The 12,971-nt window shown below is 55.8% G+C and overlaps 4 protein-coding genes across 4 annotated transcripts; 1 reads left to right on the plus strand and 3 right to left on the minus strand.

Moving 5' to 3' along the window:
• Positions 1-368: 368 nt before the first annotated feature.
• B0I36DRAFT_370970 (uncharacterized protein) lies at positions 369-3,997 on the minus strand (the record flags this gene model as incomplete). Its single annotated transcript, XM_046159968.1, has 4 exons — positions 369-579; positions 718-1,141; positions 1,320-2,209; positions 3,978-3,997. The coding sequence occupies 4 exons, from the start codon at positions 3,995-3,997 to the stop codon at positions 369-371; spliced, it is 1,545 nt and encodes a 514-aa protein (XP_046018228.1).
• A 494-nt stretch (positions 3,998-4,491) lies between these two features.
• On the plus strand, positions 4,492-5,331 carry B0I36DRAFT_343961 (uncharacterized protein; the record flags this gene model as incomplete). The annotated part of the gene is made up of 2 exons (XM_046156214.1): positions 4,492-4,684; positions 5,213-5,331. 2 exons carry the CDS (start codon positions 4,492-4,494, stop codon positions 5,329-5,331), a joined length of 312 nt encoding a protein of 103 aa, XP_046018229.1.
• A 1,993-nt stretch (positions 5,332-7,324) lies between these two features.
• B0I36DRAFT_310106 (ATP synthase beta chain mitochondrial precursor) lies at positions 7,325-10,108 on the minus strand. The gene is made up of 8 exons (XM_046152216.1): positions 9,737-10,108; positions 9,497-9,638; positions 9,356-9,377; positions 9,184-9,269; positions 9,085-9,127; positions 8,508-9,023; positions 8,270-8,308; positions 7,325-8,179 (listed from the first exon to the last, which is right to left on the minus strand). Exons 1-8 carry the CDS (start codon positions 9,745-9,747, stop codon positions 7,488-7,490), a joined length of 1,551 nt encoding a protein of 516 aa, XP_046018230.1. The 5' UTR covers positions 9,748-10,108; the 3' UTR covers positions 7,325-7,487.
• A 461-nt stretch (positions 10,109-10,569) lies between these two features.
• On the minus strand, positions 10,570-12,925 carry B0I36DRAFT_280567 (glucose-6-phosphate/phosphate translocator 1). The gene is made up of 2 exons (XM_046151476.1): positions 12,112-12,925; positions 10,570-12,044 (listed from the first exon to the last, which is right to left on the minus strand). The coding sequence occupies exons 1-2, from the start codon at positions 12,550-12,552 to the stop codon at positions 10,734-10,736; spliced, it is 1,752 nt and encodes a 583-aa protein (XP_046018231.1). The 5' UTR covers positions 12,553-12,925; the 3' UTR covers positions 10,570-10,733.
• Positions 12,926-12,971: the final 46 nt, after the last annotated feature.

Genomic DNA, 12,971 nt, shown 5'->3' on the forward strand with positions numbered 1-12,971 from the left:
ATTCGTTCTCTGGACCGCGATGAGGCATGGCGTACGATCTTCTGGGTGCATAGCGCCTTCCTGCCTGCATCCTTGAAAACAGGATTATCAAGTCATTCCAAGCGGCGTTTTGAGGCGTTTCTTCCGTTCGGGTAGTTCGGGGGCGTTTTTCATATCATATATAAATCTAAGTTCATGCTCTGTCAGGCTGACAGACCCGTCAAAGCTATATACACAAATATACATCGGCATTCTGCGTTTGGACAGTACATAGCGTCGCAACGGGGCCATAAACAGGCTTATAGAAATATCTCCCAATCGAGCGTTGCTAGCTGTAACCGCCGCTCAAGGATAACAGGAACTATGCGTATCAGTTCCCCCTAAACTACCTACTTGAAACTCAGCGGCACCCTCCCCATCTTGCCCGGGTTCGACCACGCCGCCGAGGCGTCGTCGTCGGCCGTCCAGTCCCAGCTCGACGCGAGGAATACCTGCCGGGCGAACCGGTCTGCGCCGAGGTTGCCCTCGAACCGGAGCCGCTGGTCGCCCGCCATTGTCCGCGTGAAGCGGAACGGTTTGTTGCTGCTGCTGCCGCCGCTGCTGCTGGGATAGTCGTCGTGGCTGCTGTCGTCGTCGCCGCCGAGAGTCCCGTTGGTGGATACCGAAAACTGCGGCCTGCCGTGATCACCGCCACCACCACCACCACCAGCGACGTAGTGATCAGGCGATGATAGCCACGCGGTCCCGGCGCGGTCAGTCTTCCACGCCTGCCTCGAGACGGGCACCGCGTTCGAGCTCAGCAGGCCCTGCACAAAGTCCAGGATGGGCAGGAGCCGCGTGCGCAGGCCGCAGTTGTTGTGGTTCTTGTCGATCTGGTACGACGGGCACTGGCGCAGGGTCGCGAGCAGCGAGTCCACGGTCACCTGGGACGTGTCGGCGATGCGGTCCAGGGAGCCCGGGGAGAAGTCTACGAGGAACAAGAGGGACTTGTTGGCCAGGAAGCGGATCATCTCTCCGAGCTGGTACGAGTCGCAGGCCGCGGACGAGTCGTAGCCGAGCTTGCACTGCCGAGGGGCGTTGCGCGACGAGTACAGGGACAGGAAGTGCTGCTGGATGCTGGCGATTGTGTTGAGGACGCATTGTCGGCGGTATTGTAGTTCCTCTGTGTAAAATTTTGTTAGATGATCCGGTACTTTGACAAACATGAAATAACCACTAGTAGAGCAATGTCATTGAGCGCATGTTGCACGTAGCCACCTATCGTCATCATGAAGACAGACGCTTCAAAGATGAGCACGGCACGCGAGTGATCTTCCCGCCAAACACGAGTGTTGACCTACCCTCGAGCCCCTCGGGCAGATACCACCACGTCGCCTCTTGTTTCCCGCCCTGCTCAGACTCATCCTCTGGGGCAAACGAACTCCACCGGCTCGAGCCGCTCATGATCAGCTCCCGCGTGCCCGTCCGCACTATCGGCGGCTGGTTGAGAAGCCAGCCCACGAGGATCTTCTGCCGCAGGACATCCTCCGCGGCACGGCTCAGCCCCGGACCCTCGTCCCCTCCTCGGCCAGACCCCGGAGGCATCTTCCTGCTCGTGGCCGGCCACCTGAACTTGAGGCTCGCGTTGACATAGCTCGACACAGGGGCCGTGCAGTCAAAGCGGTCCGCGAGGACGGCCAGAGTGGTTACGTACTGCGGCGTGATCTTGGTGGCCGCGGTGGTGGTGGCGGCCACCGAGGACGTCCCCGCCACGACAGGCTGGCCGTGGAGGATGCGGAGCAGGTCGGCAAAGACGAGCTCGCGGTGGGCATAGAGCGTCGCCTCGTCGTCGTCGGTGATTTCCACCCACGGCAGCTCGGCCGGGTCCGCGTCCGCCGGCTTGACGTTGCGCAGGGACAAGGCCGCGAGGGCCTCGGCGACATCCTTGGCCTCCTTGAAGTGGCTGTCTCCGAGCAGCTTGTCAAAGTACTTGCTCTGCCGTCTCAAGACGGAAGCCTGCACGCGGAACGGCACCCGGCTCCTTGCCTTGGCGGTGGGCGGCAAGGCTGGCTGCCGGTCCTTGTCTGCCCGGGCCAGGGAGGCCTTGAGGGCCTGCGCCTTGCGAGCGGCGCGGACGGTGGCTTTCGAGTTCTCAAAGGTGACGGCCAAGATGAGGTCGCCCGCCTCGGCGACGGCGGTGACCTCAGGTGGTGATCTCGTGCTGCTGCTGCTGCTGCTGCTGCCGAGCAGGCTCCCGTTGGGAGCACCGTTGGTCCGGCCTCGAGACGACGCTGGCGTGTCCCCCGAGGGTGCGTCTGCGGCCGCCGGCTCGTCCATGCGGGCGGTCTTGTGTGTGAGGCCGGACCTGGAATACGCTGGGCATCAAGGAGCTCATCAGCTTGGCCCCCGCAGGATGGCGGGTTCGAGAATATCGCTGGACGTGGCTCTCGGCGAGCGAGAAGCTGATGGCCGTAGGCGTGCTGGGTGATGCAGATAAGGTACCCAAGAGAGGACTGCTGGGACGACGCCAACGTCGAGAGATATGCTGCGGGTGGCCAGCTTTCCTCAGGGTCGCGGCTCGGTCGGTGGCATGACGTCTGGTTTAGGTGTGCAAGGCGATGCAAAAGGTGGACCAGCATCCCGCACGCTAGCGAATCCCCTGGCGGGTGGTCGACCTGCAGATCCTGGGGATCAACATCGACAACAACTCTTTGCAACGACAGTCCCTCTTCTTAACCCCTTGAAAAGTCCACCTGGCAAGCAGAAATATGCACGTATGTTGCCCAAAGCTCTCGCTCTGTCTGCCCTCTGCAATGTCTCAATCTCAACTTTCTAGGAACCAGCGACAACGCCAGAGGACCCTCAGACCACCATTTCCGACCAGGCCAACTATACCCACTTGTCTTCACAACTTCAAACAACATTTGCGAACTGGCTGCGTGGGATTCCCTGTGCAGGGACTCATAATCATGGCCTTGCCCGCTTAGGTATGCTCCCCCAAGGTGATGATAATACTCTCGGGACGATGGTCTCGCGGAGTGGCTGGTTTGGTTTCCAATGGCCAAGTTGGAAAGGCGGGCGCCAGTTTGCAAATTTCCGGGGTTTGAAGGGAGCCGCAAATGAAATCAGTCGATGGCTAGAATAGAGATATGCTACGGGTTCGATGGCAAGCCTTGCTTTCTTGTTGTTGTACTTGCAGCTGCGGCACTCCTCCGCCTGCGCAACCCGGCCACCATCGCTCCACGACCTGCTCATCCTGCTCCGTAGGTTGCCAACCCCCTAGACCTTCGATCCGAGGGATGTTATGTGATAGCGAGGCAACAGTGTGCTTCTCTGCCTTGGGGTTCGTGGTAATAGAGTTGATGACTTTTAACGAACGTGTAGTCGCGTACCGGTTACCTCTTCTTAGCTCTATTGTCAAGCAAGAGCGGGTGCGAAGCAGACTCCTTATTCCTCGTTATAAAGCCTCGATGCCTCTCAAATCTTTAGGCTCCCCAGTGGGCTGGAGCAAGTAGTATCTTCTAGACTGGGTATTATGCCTAAAGCAAAAGCAATATAACAATTCTTGGAGATCGACCGGTTCGCCTCTCGGGGACCGGGCTTAGGTGAGGTTGGCTTGCGTTATCTGTGTAAGGGCAGCACGGCTATGAGCCTGCATACACAACAATGCACTCTCCCACTGGAGCGTGCCATTACCTTTCATGAGGAATTCTCACAAGGACTAACGTCGGATTAAAAGTCCGAATCAATGGGCGTTGGCCTGATCGACCTCATAGACAAAAATAAAAGGTAGCGAAGGTAGAGCAGTGTTTGAGCTACCTGCTAATATAGCTCCAGCTCACCGCTCAGGGTCGTCATGTAGTTCCCATCTATATCCCATCAGCCATCCTTACTCGACGCATTCTGCCCCCCTGCTTCGGCATTCCCCGACAATCTGGTAGCACTTCTTGGCAAAGAGGCTCCAAAAGGTACCCAAACCGTCCATTACAGATCGTCGACCTCGTCGCCGCGCGCTGCGCGGACCTCGATTGTTTGCCATCCCGCCCAAGTCTTAAGGCAAACAGCCTTGGCTCCCTTTACGGGGACCCTGGTAGTGCCTCGGATAGAAGTCAAACTCCAGGTGGTCGAGGTTGAGGAGGTGTTTCCATGCGCGGCCCATGTACTCATTAATAGTCACCACCCCTGACAGCGCCACCATGCCGACCTCTATTGCTCCGTCGATACCAACCTCAGGTTCCTGGCCTTTCCGCCTGCCATTCCTGACGTTCCGACTAGGAGGAAAGGGCCAGGTCTCATCGCGAACTCACGGAATTCTAGGAAGCCCTACGTCTCGAGGATGCTTTACATAATTCACAAGCTGCGACTAGCAGCGTCTTCCCGAGCTTTCAGCTCCTTGGCTCGGCGCTCATGGAATGCCGTCTTGTCACGCCGAAGCAACCCACTCGGTCTGGCAAAATCCAGGTTGCAGATTGGATCATGATATTTGCCCGATGCCTTGACTTTGGCCCGACTGGCTTTGAGGTTCTTGGCGGCATGGCTTGGGGGGCCCTTCTTAATGCCTTTGGTGGCATTTTCGTGCTTGGTGGTTCCCTCGTGAGCCTTGTGGGCACGGGCGCTTTGGAATGCTTCTTGACAAATGCCGCACCAATGTGCTTTTGCTTCAATGCGCTTCTTTCGGCCCTTGGCCGCAATAGCATTGTTCTGGTCCCTGTTGGCGTGGGCCCAGGTAAGCTGGGTTTGGGTGACTTTATGCTTATAAGCTCGAATATGTCCTTGCAGCTGCAGTACTTCAGGCGACGCTTGAGCTTATACTATCTCTTGTGGAATCACAATTGCACGGCGCCTGCCAATCTCGCTGGAGGTATTTGACATAGTCTGGGTACTTTCAGACCCCGTTCTTTCTCGTACAGTCAACACCTCCACCGGGTTCGTAGCGCCACTGTGCAAGCAGGGTGAGACCCGGCTCACAACCGATTATGCCTGATAGGAGAGTCTTGAAGGGATGGATAAGATATATGTTAAATGTGTATGGATGTCGGTATGGAGGAGAGGAAGGATGACCATGGCAGGTTAGTGCCATTGAGTTTTACATACGAGACGACGCGCGCGGCACGAATAGCCTCCATGAGCCCTTGTCTGGTTGCGCACCATTCTTCCACTCATAACGCGGCGTGGGTCATCGGCGCAATGGTGTTCCATACCTAAATGACATCCCTGAGCTATTGTCTCCAGTACCCTCACACAATGGCTACAGCGGACGAATATGTGGAGATCAGAGTGACTTCTGATGGCTATCATGAACTCGCGGTCTCCAGAAAGGTGGGCGCCGGCAAGAGCGAAAGCTTCAATCATATCCGGCGGAAAACCTTGTGATTCTTTGGCTTAATGGATACTCCGTACTTGAAAGGGGCCTGGCATGAGTGGCGCTGACGCCCTTTGATGCATCGAGGATGGTGAGCACAGTTGAGGGTGTTTGAACTCCACTTGGTCACCTGCTCTAATAGACCTTCAACCCTCCAGACCTCTCGTCACTCATATCCAATAGGTCGACGATGACCGCATGCGCCGCGCGTGAGGGATGAAATTTGAGGCCGACCTCGAAGAGTGGCATTGTGGTGGTTTTGGCCGCGAGAGGGAAACGCACGATGGATGATAGAGGCGGATAATGCAAAGGAGGGTGTCCTACCCGCCTGGTAGTAGAGCCTCGCTGCTGTGCACAGCACACAGTCACCAAGAACGTACATAGGAGCATGTATATCCCATATCGAAACCACGAGTCTCCTCGGGATACAGCCGGTACCGCTCTATGATCTGAAGTTTCTAGAATCTCAATTGCTGTCCCGTTGTATTGCTGCGTAATGTCCAGTATATTTGTGCTCCCGCCTCACCGCTGCATAACCTCCCCAAGTTCGAAAGACCCGGGATCTCACAGGACAGGGGCAAGAAGGTCGTTGACGAGCTCCTCGGCATTTTGGGGGCCCAGGCTTACGCAGATGCTGCTCTAGAGCTAGCCCGAGAATACATCCCCTTCTTTCACCCCTCCGCGGCCCGAAGTCAGCTTCCGCGCCGCCCTTGTTTTCCGCATGGATGAGATTATCTAGACAAGAGACTTTCGTTGTTCTAAGAAGTGGAGGAGCTTGCAATGATTTATGTCATCGATGCCGTTCATATGCGAAAAATACTTTCAAGGACACCCAACGTGTCGGCATCAGAGGAGGTTGAAACCCGATGATTGTTGGTGGTCATTAATATCGCCCAATCACGATGTTGCCAAAACTCATGGTGCCACAAAACACGAAACGCCAATGCCTGGTGACTGACTGGGATGGGAGCTGTAGTGGTTGGGCCATCGTGCTGGGAGACGTTTCAGTGACGCCGATTTCTAGGAATTCAGCTGTCTCATGGGAACTTGATCTCCTGTTGGCTGGGCTTGCTTGTGATTGATGTTGGAAACAAATAAGTCGACGGGGAAAGGGGTTGGGGAGTAACTGGGGAGTAACTGGGGAGTAACTGGGGAGTAACTGGGGAGTAACTGGGGAGTAACTGGGGAGTAACTGGGGTGGGAAAAGTGTTGAGAACACGCAAAGCGGCACTGGCGTTGGTTGTCCTTGTTGGCAAGCAAAACGGCCTTTGGGCTTGTCGTAAAATTATCTCAAGTAGTAGACTTGTTGTTCCAAACGGCACCCAGCGTGACGCTGACTTTGATGTGTTCACCGCCCAATGATCCAAACCCGTGCTGTGGGCGCGATGGTATGGATGTCATCGAGCATGTTGACTTAACTGCTTCATATTACGGCATTCCAAGAGCTCGGTTCGGTCTCGCTCACAACCGAGACGCCTCGTCATCTCCACCGCCAGAGTTAGACCAGGGTCAGACATATCCCATCTAGTTTGGTCGTGCCACAAGGTAGCAGCGGGCGGTCCCCTCGACTTGCGCAGCCCAATGAAATTTGCCGTGCTGACATGACCTTGACTTGTCCAGCAGGATGATAACGACACGAAAGAGAGCCAGAGAAGACCGAGGGGCGAGGTAGACAATCGCAGAGAGATCAATAGAAGATGAAATGTCTGCTCAACATCTATGCGGGAGCGGGACAAGAAGACTCAGAACCGAGACTGGTTTTCAATTGCCCATTGCAAGCCAAGATTAAAGGTAAAAGAGTTCTGGCAACGTCGGATGGTGAGGAAGGATCGAAACAGAAGAAGTTGACAGATAACGGCCAAATTGACAAAATGAGAAAAAGCCCATACACATGGTTGTTCAGAATCAAACGAGGATATTCCATGTACGAGTCACCTTCATGCTGACAGGGTCAAATTTTCCTTGTGGGACAGTCACACAAACCTAGCAAGACATGGACCAGAGTTCAAGACTCAAAGGAATTAGTGGATTTTTGGTATACAGTTCACAAAGGGAACTCGATTGAGCTAAAAACTCCTCGACCACGGGCGCTCTCCTTTTCTAGATATACACAGAACACCACTCCGGGGCAGCGTCTAGATCACGAAGATTCCACTCCGCCAATCGCTTAGTTCTTCTCGAGGTCGGCAAGAATCTTCTCACCCTTCTCCTTGGCAGACGCGAAGTCACCAACCATGTAGAAAGCACCCTCAGGAAGGCTGTCACCCTCACCAGCCAGGATGGCCTTGAAGGAGGCAATGGTGTCCTTGAGGTCGACGAGCTTACCCTCGATACCAGTGAAGACCTGGGCGACGGTGAAGGGCTGCGACAGGAAACGCTGGATCTTACGGGCACGCTCGACGGTAAGCTTGTCAGCTTCCGACAGCTCGTCCATACCAAGAATGGCAATGATATCCTGGAGAGACTTGTACTCCTGGAGGATCTGCTGGACGCGGGAAGCAGTGTCGTAGTGCTCCTGGCCGACGACACGGGGGTCGAGCATACGAGACTTGGAGTCGAGAGGGTCGACAGCGGGGTAGATACCCAACTCGGAGATACCACGGGACAAGACAGTGGTGGCGTCCAAGTGAGCGAAGGTGGTGGCCGGGGCAGGGTCAGTCAAATCGTCAGCAGGGACGTAGACGGCCTGGACGGAAGTAATGGAACCCTTGGTGGTGGTGGTAATACGCTCCTGCATACCACCCATGTCGATGGCGAGGGTGGGCTGGTAACCGACGGCAGAGGGGATACGACCCAGTAGGGCAGACACCTCGGAACCGGCCTGGGTGAAGCGGAAAATGTTGTCGATGAAGAGGAGCACTGCAATATGTTAATTTCCCATTTTACAATTTTGGAGGCAGAAAGTTTCCATTTCTCCCCAATTTGGCCGGAATCAGCGGAAAAACTTACCATCCTGTCCCTCAGCATCTCTGAAGTACTCAGCAATAGCTTTGTGTAGAATAAAAGTTAGTATAATGATTTACATAGTCAAAGGTTTAGAGGGTCAGAGGTTCAGAGGTAGAGGGTCTGAGGGTCTGGGGCTCAGGAGAATAGTGTTGGACAGAAGTGAGAGGTCTGGAAGATTCAGGAGGGGATAGGCGTGGATGTGTGGAGGGAGACGATGGTGCTCATCAAGTAGAATACGTACTCAGACCAGTAAGAGCGACACGGGCACGGGCTCCCGGGGGCTCGTTCATCTGACCGAAGACAAGGGCGACCTTGGACTCGCCCTCGAGCTGAATGACGGAGGTCTCCTGCATTTCGTGGTACAGATCGTTACCCTCACGGGTACGCTCGCCGACACCGGTGAAGACGGAGTAACCACCGTGGGCCTTGGCGATGTTGTTGATGAGCTCCTGGATGAAGACGGTCTTGCCGACACCAGCACCGCCAAACAGACCAATCTTTCCACCACGGGCGTAGGGGGCGAGGAGGTCGACGACCTTGATACCGGTGACGAGAATCTCAGCAGAGGTAGACTGCTCGACGAACTCCGGGGGCTCGGCGTGGATAGGCAAGAACTTGTCGGTCTTGACGGGACCACGCTCGTCGATGGGGTCACCAGTGACGTTCAGGATACGACCAAGAGTGGCGGGGCCGACGGGGATGGTGATGGGGGCACCAGTGTCGCTGGCCTTGGCGCCACGGACGAGACCCTCGGTACCTGGAGGTGCGAGTTAGCTGGGCTGTCGGGTAGCACACAAATAGCGCAATTGAAGACCTACCGTCCATGGCAATGCAGCGGACGACATTCTCACCAAGATGTTGCTGTGAAGACGGTCAGATGATTGTTTCGTGCGCACGATGCTGGACTTGTCGCTTACAGAAACCTCGAGGACAAGTCTCTGGCCACCGTTGTCGGTGTGGAGGGCGTTCAGAATGGCAGGGAGCTTCTGGCCATCGAACTTGACTGGAGAGAAAAGTTTTGCGTTAGTGACCCACGAAGGTGACGACAAGGTGAAGATGCGCTCGCGCTCGGAGGGTGAGGTGACTAACCGTCGACGACGGCACCAATGACCTATAGTCAAGTCATGTTAGCTCTGGTCCATCTGTATACAGTGGCATTGCCCGGGTGCGGCAGGAACCCCAGCCACTCCATCACAACAACCCGCCATCCCATGTCGAGGGGTATCTCACCTGGTGGATCTTGCCATCACCAACGCTCTGTGTGCTTGCGAATCGGCTGCTGAGAGGGAATCTGAGGGCAGCCGGCTTCACGGCGCGCCGGGGGACGGCCGAGAAGGTAGGGCGAGCCGCTCTCGCGAAGGAGGAAAGGCCGCTGTGGTTGGGGTAAACAGGCACTACGGTCAGCGTCCAATTCCTCCTCAATTGACGGCGCGAGAAGTTTGCGACAAGGTCGACGGGGCTTTGGCGTACCTCTTGAACATCTTGAGAGATGCAAGCAGCGAATGTGAGGATGGAGGTGGAGATGGGTGATGAAGTCTGGGAGAGGAAGATCGGAGGAGAGGTTTTTTTGGGCAGTGTCGGCAAGCTAGATGTCCCAGGAGGAACCCGAGCGCCTCGCCCCGACTGTCCTTCGTTGCTCCAGCTTCACGTGACTTCCGTAAAGAGTAAGGCCGGGCCTCGAGCGGGTACCGGAAAATTGCCGCGCGAAACTGCCTCCGGATCCCAAGAACTCGTCGATTTGCAGTCTGAGCGGTAATTCTATTTACTTGAGAGACAAGAACTCATCGAGGATTCATCATGTTTTTCCTCGAGATCCTGAAGCCTGTTTGCATCGCTAGGCTTGCTGTTTGCTGGCATGCTATGTCCACTGCCTCAGTACCCGGCAGCATCACGACGAACGCCAGCTGGTTGGTCAATGCTCACCTCCGCCCGAGTTTTTCCTAGGTCCCGCATCCCTTTGTCCGTTCCCCAGCAATGCCGTGCGTCAATATTGCATTGGCCGCCTCTTGCCCCGCCAAAACCTGCCCAGGTGTTGCTCTTCATGCATCTAACGCAGCTTTTTGGCATCTCCCCCCCCTTTCGTTAATGTTGCCTTGTCGCCAACAGCCACCAAAGACAGCTCCGCTCCCCATTGCTGGGCAACATGCTCCAACACTTCCTGGCCGAGCACAGGACCATGGCCCTGCATACTCGACCCCACTCAAGCGCTCTCCCACCCGATTGCGCCAGTCTCGTCATCTGTTCGCCCGATGCTGGAATAGCCCATTGTTTGCACTGATGGTGGATGGCCCTGACTTGCAGCACCATTCCTTTACGCCATAACGTGAAATTTCTAGCTTATCCAATATCTACATGTTATTCAAATATACATCTCATGCATCATTACCATGAATCCTGCTGTCACATGCACTGTCCGCCATGCCCAAAATAATGCAAGAGCTCCTTTAAGCCTCTCAGTGCCATTCGATCATGCGGTGATCTTGACCCGATCCTCAAACCTCCACGTGTCTTCCTGCTTGGTTCCTGGTGGTAGCCACCCAGCATTACTTTGACCACGTTGCCGCCCAGAACCCATGCCGTCGTTCTTCTTAGAATCACCGACAGAGCCACTAGTCATCGCCGTATGCCCGTTGGTGTACACATATGGTGCTGGCGATCCGTTCATGGCCATCGGGCTGTCGTACATCTGCGACCCTGGCGTCGGGCGCGCGTCTCTGGTGTTCAAGGGCAAGAGTGGCTGCGATCGCGCGGTGCTCTGGCTCAGCGTCCGAGCCCTCTTGTCGGCCTTGTTGCTGTCATTTGCACGATCATAGAGGTATAAGCCTAAAGCTGTCATGGCGATGCCGACTGCTTGAAGTGGTGTTGTCGGCTGCCAGAACCAGATGATGGCCACAATAATGACCCAGACGCGCTTGATCAGTGACGCAACAGAGTACGTGACCGGCGACACCATGGACAACAGAACAAACGCGAGAATGTTCTGGCCGAAGTGGAAAGTGCCATTGAATAGGAATTCTATGAAGAGGCGGCCATGGTCGAAGGTTCCAGGCTTCGCAGAGAGATCCAGTGATCCATCGTGCAAGAAGTCCCGGATCAGGCCTACGCCCTCGGAGAAGAACCAGATCGGGGACGTCAAGACAAAGGCCATGCCCGAGGAGTAGCAGAGGAGGTTGAGCTTGTCCAGCTTGCGTGACTTTGTGGCATGTCCATCCGCCTCGGCCCTGGCCGCCTCGTTGAAGAGTTTCTTGGAGAAGATGTTCTGCGTGACGAAGATGAGGGTCGCAAGAAGAGCATATATCAAGCCGAGAAGCTCGCCATCAACTTGGAAAGCATGCTTGCTGGAGCATGCAAGCATAACACCACATGTCAATGGGATGAGGGAGTAGTATGTTGCTCTGGGGTAACGGATATCGTAGATGAACCGGTATGCCAACACTGTGAAGAGCGGCGAAAGGCCCTTGACTGTATGCACCATCGAGACCGGGATTTTCGAGGTTGCGCTCGAGCTCAAGAGATGGCCGCCAATCTGGAATGCCGCCAGTGGTAAAGTTGTGGAGATTACTTCTCTCGAAGGATAGCGAATCGGGTTCCTGAGGACTGGGACCATGGTCTGTAAATTCGGAAACACCCGTGACAGCCACGACATTGTTAGGCAGTAGAACGCAACAAGGAAGAACTGAACCATGGTCAAGCTTGCGGGTTTGTCGAAGGCGTTGAGGATCGACTTGGAAGAGGTGTTTGTCAACGCAGATGACATGTACCACGTCACGCATAGCGCCTGTTGTAAGCATATCGTGTCAGTGTCCTGAGCGGAGCAGCGGGCAACATGCAGGAGGAAAACTCACGATGAGCCTGGGGGATATCGGAGCCCTCAGGGCATCAGCCAGTTCATGGGCGTTCTGAGTGACACTTCCACTTCGACCCCTTATGTTCTGCAGGGCCTCGCTGATGCTCTTTTGCTGCCTGACGTGGCCGTTGCCACGACCAGGAGCGGCCGACGCGCCCCATCTGACGCCTTTGGTGGAATTGTCCCGCCGTGGTTGCCAGCGATCTAGACCGGCACTGCTGAAGCCTCCGCCATTCATGCCCACCCCATAGGGGTTCAAACCAGCAGGGCTGACAGATCGCGCACCCATGGCCCGCACGGCAGGGGAGTCTATGTGGTCGGGGAACTTTTCAAGGCCCGAGTCGCCATCGTTGTCATTATCAGCAGGAAACTTTGTGCCTGAGCGGGGAAGCGACTGGTCCCGGACGTGTGACGACCCTGACGAGGTGGAGTGTGGCATCGCTGCAAGCAGCGCTGGGCAGGCCCCGAGTAGTGTTTCGTACGAGGATGACGTCGGTAGGTCGGATTGAATGTCTGTCTATAGTTTGCGCAAGTTGAGTCGTCTCAATAGACCATGTTGCAATGTCGGAAAGGGTTGCGGGAGGTCGGTCCAGATGATGGTGCCGCGTGGCAAGCGGCTTGCGCGTCAAGCGTCTGGAGAGAGCGCGGCGGACAGAGCTCCGTAGTCGGGGAGAAAAGTGGGAGGGAGCGGCTCGAAGTCGCAGAGGCCAGCGATGAGGCAGAGAGGGGACTGTCGCAAGCAAAGTCGTGTTGAGGACAGGTCGGCCGAGTTGTAGTTAGACAGGAGTGGTCGAGCCGGGTGCATGCAGAACGACTCCTCGAAAAGTGTCGATTGAGGCCAAGGCTGGCGCAACTTTG

The sequence above is a fragment of the Microdochium trichocladiopsis genome (genome assembly GCF_020744255.1).
Source record: "Microdochium trichocladiopsis strain MPI-CAGE-CH-0230 chromosome Unknown B0I36scaffold_1, whole genome shotgun sequence".
In the NCBI taxonomy this organism is placed as follows: domain Eukaryota; kingdom Fungi; phylum Ascomycota; class Sordariomycetes; order Xylariales; family Microdochiaceae; genus Microdochium; species Microdochium trichocladiopsis.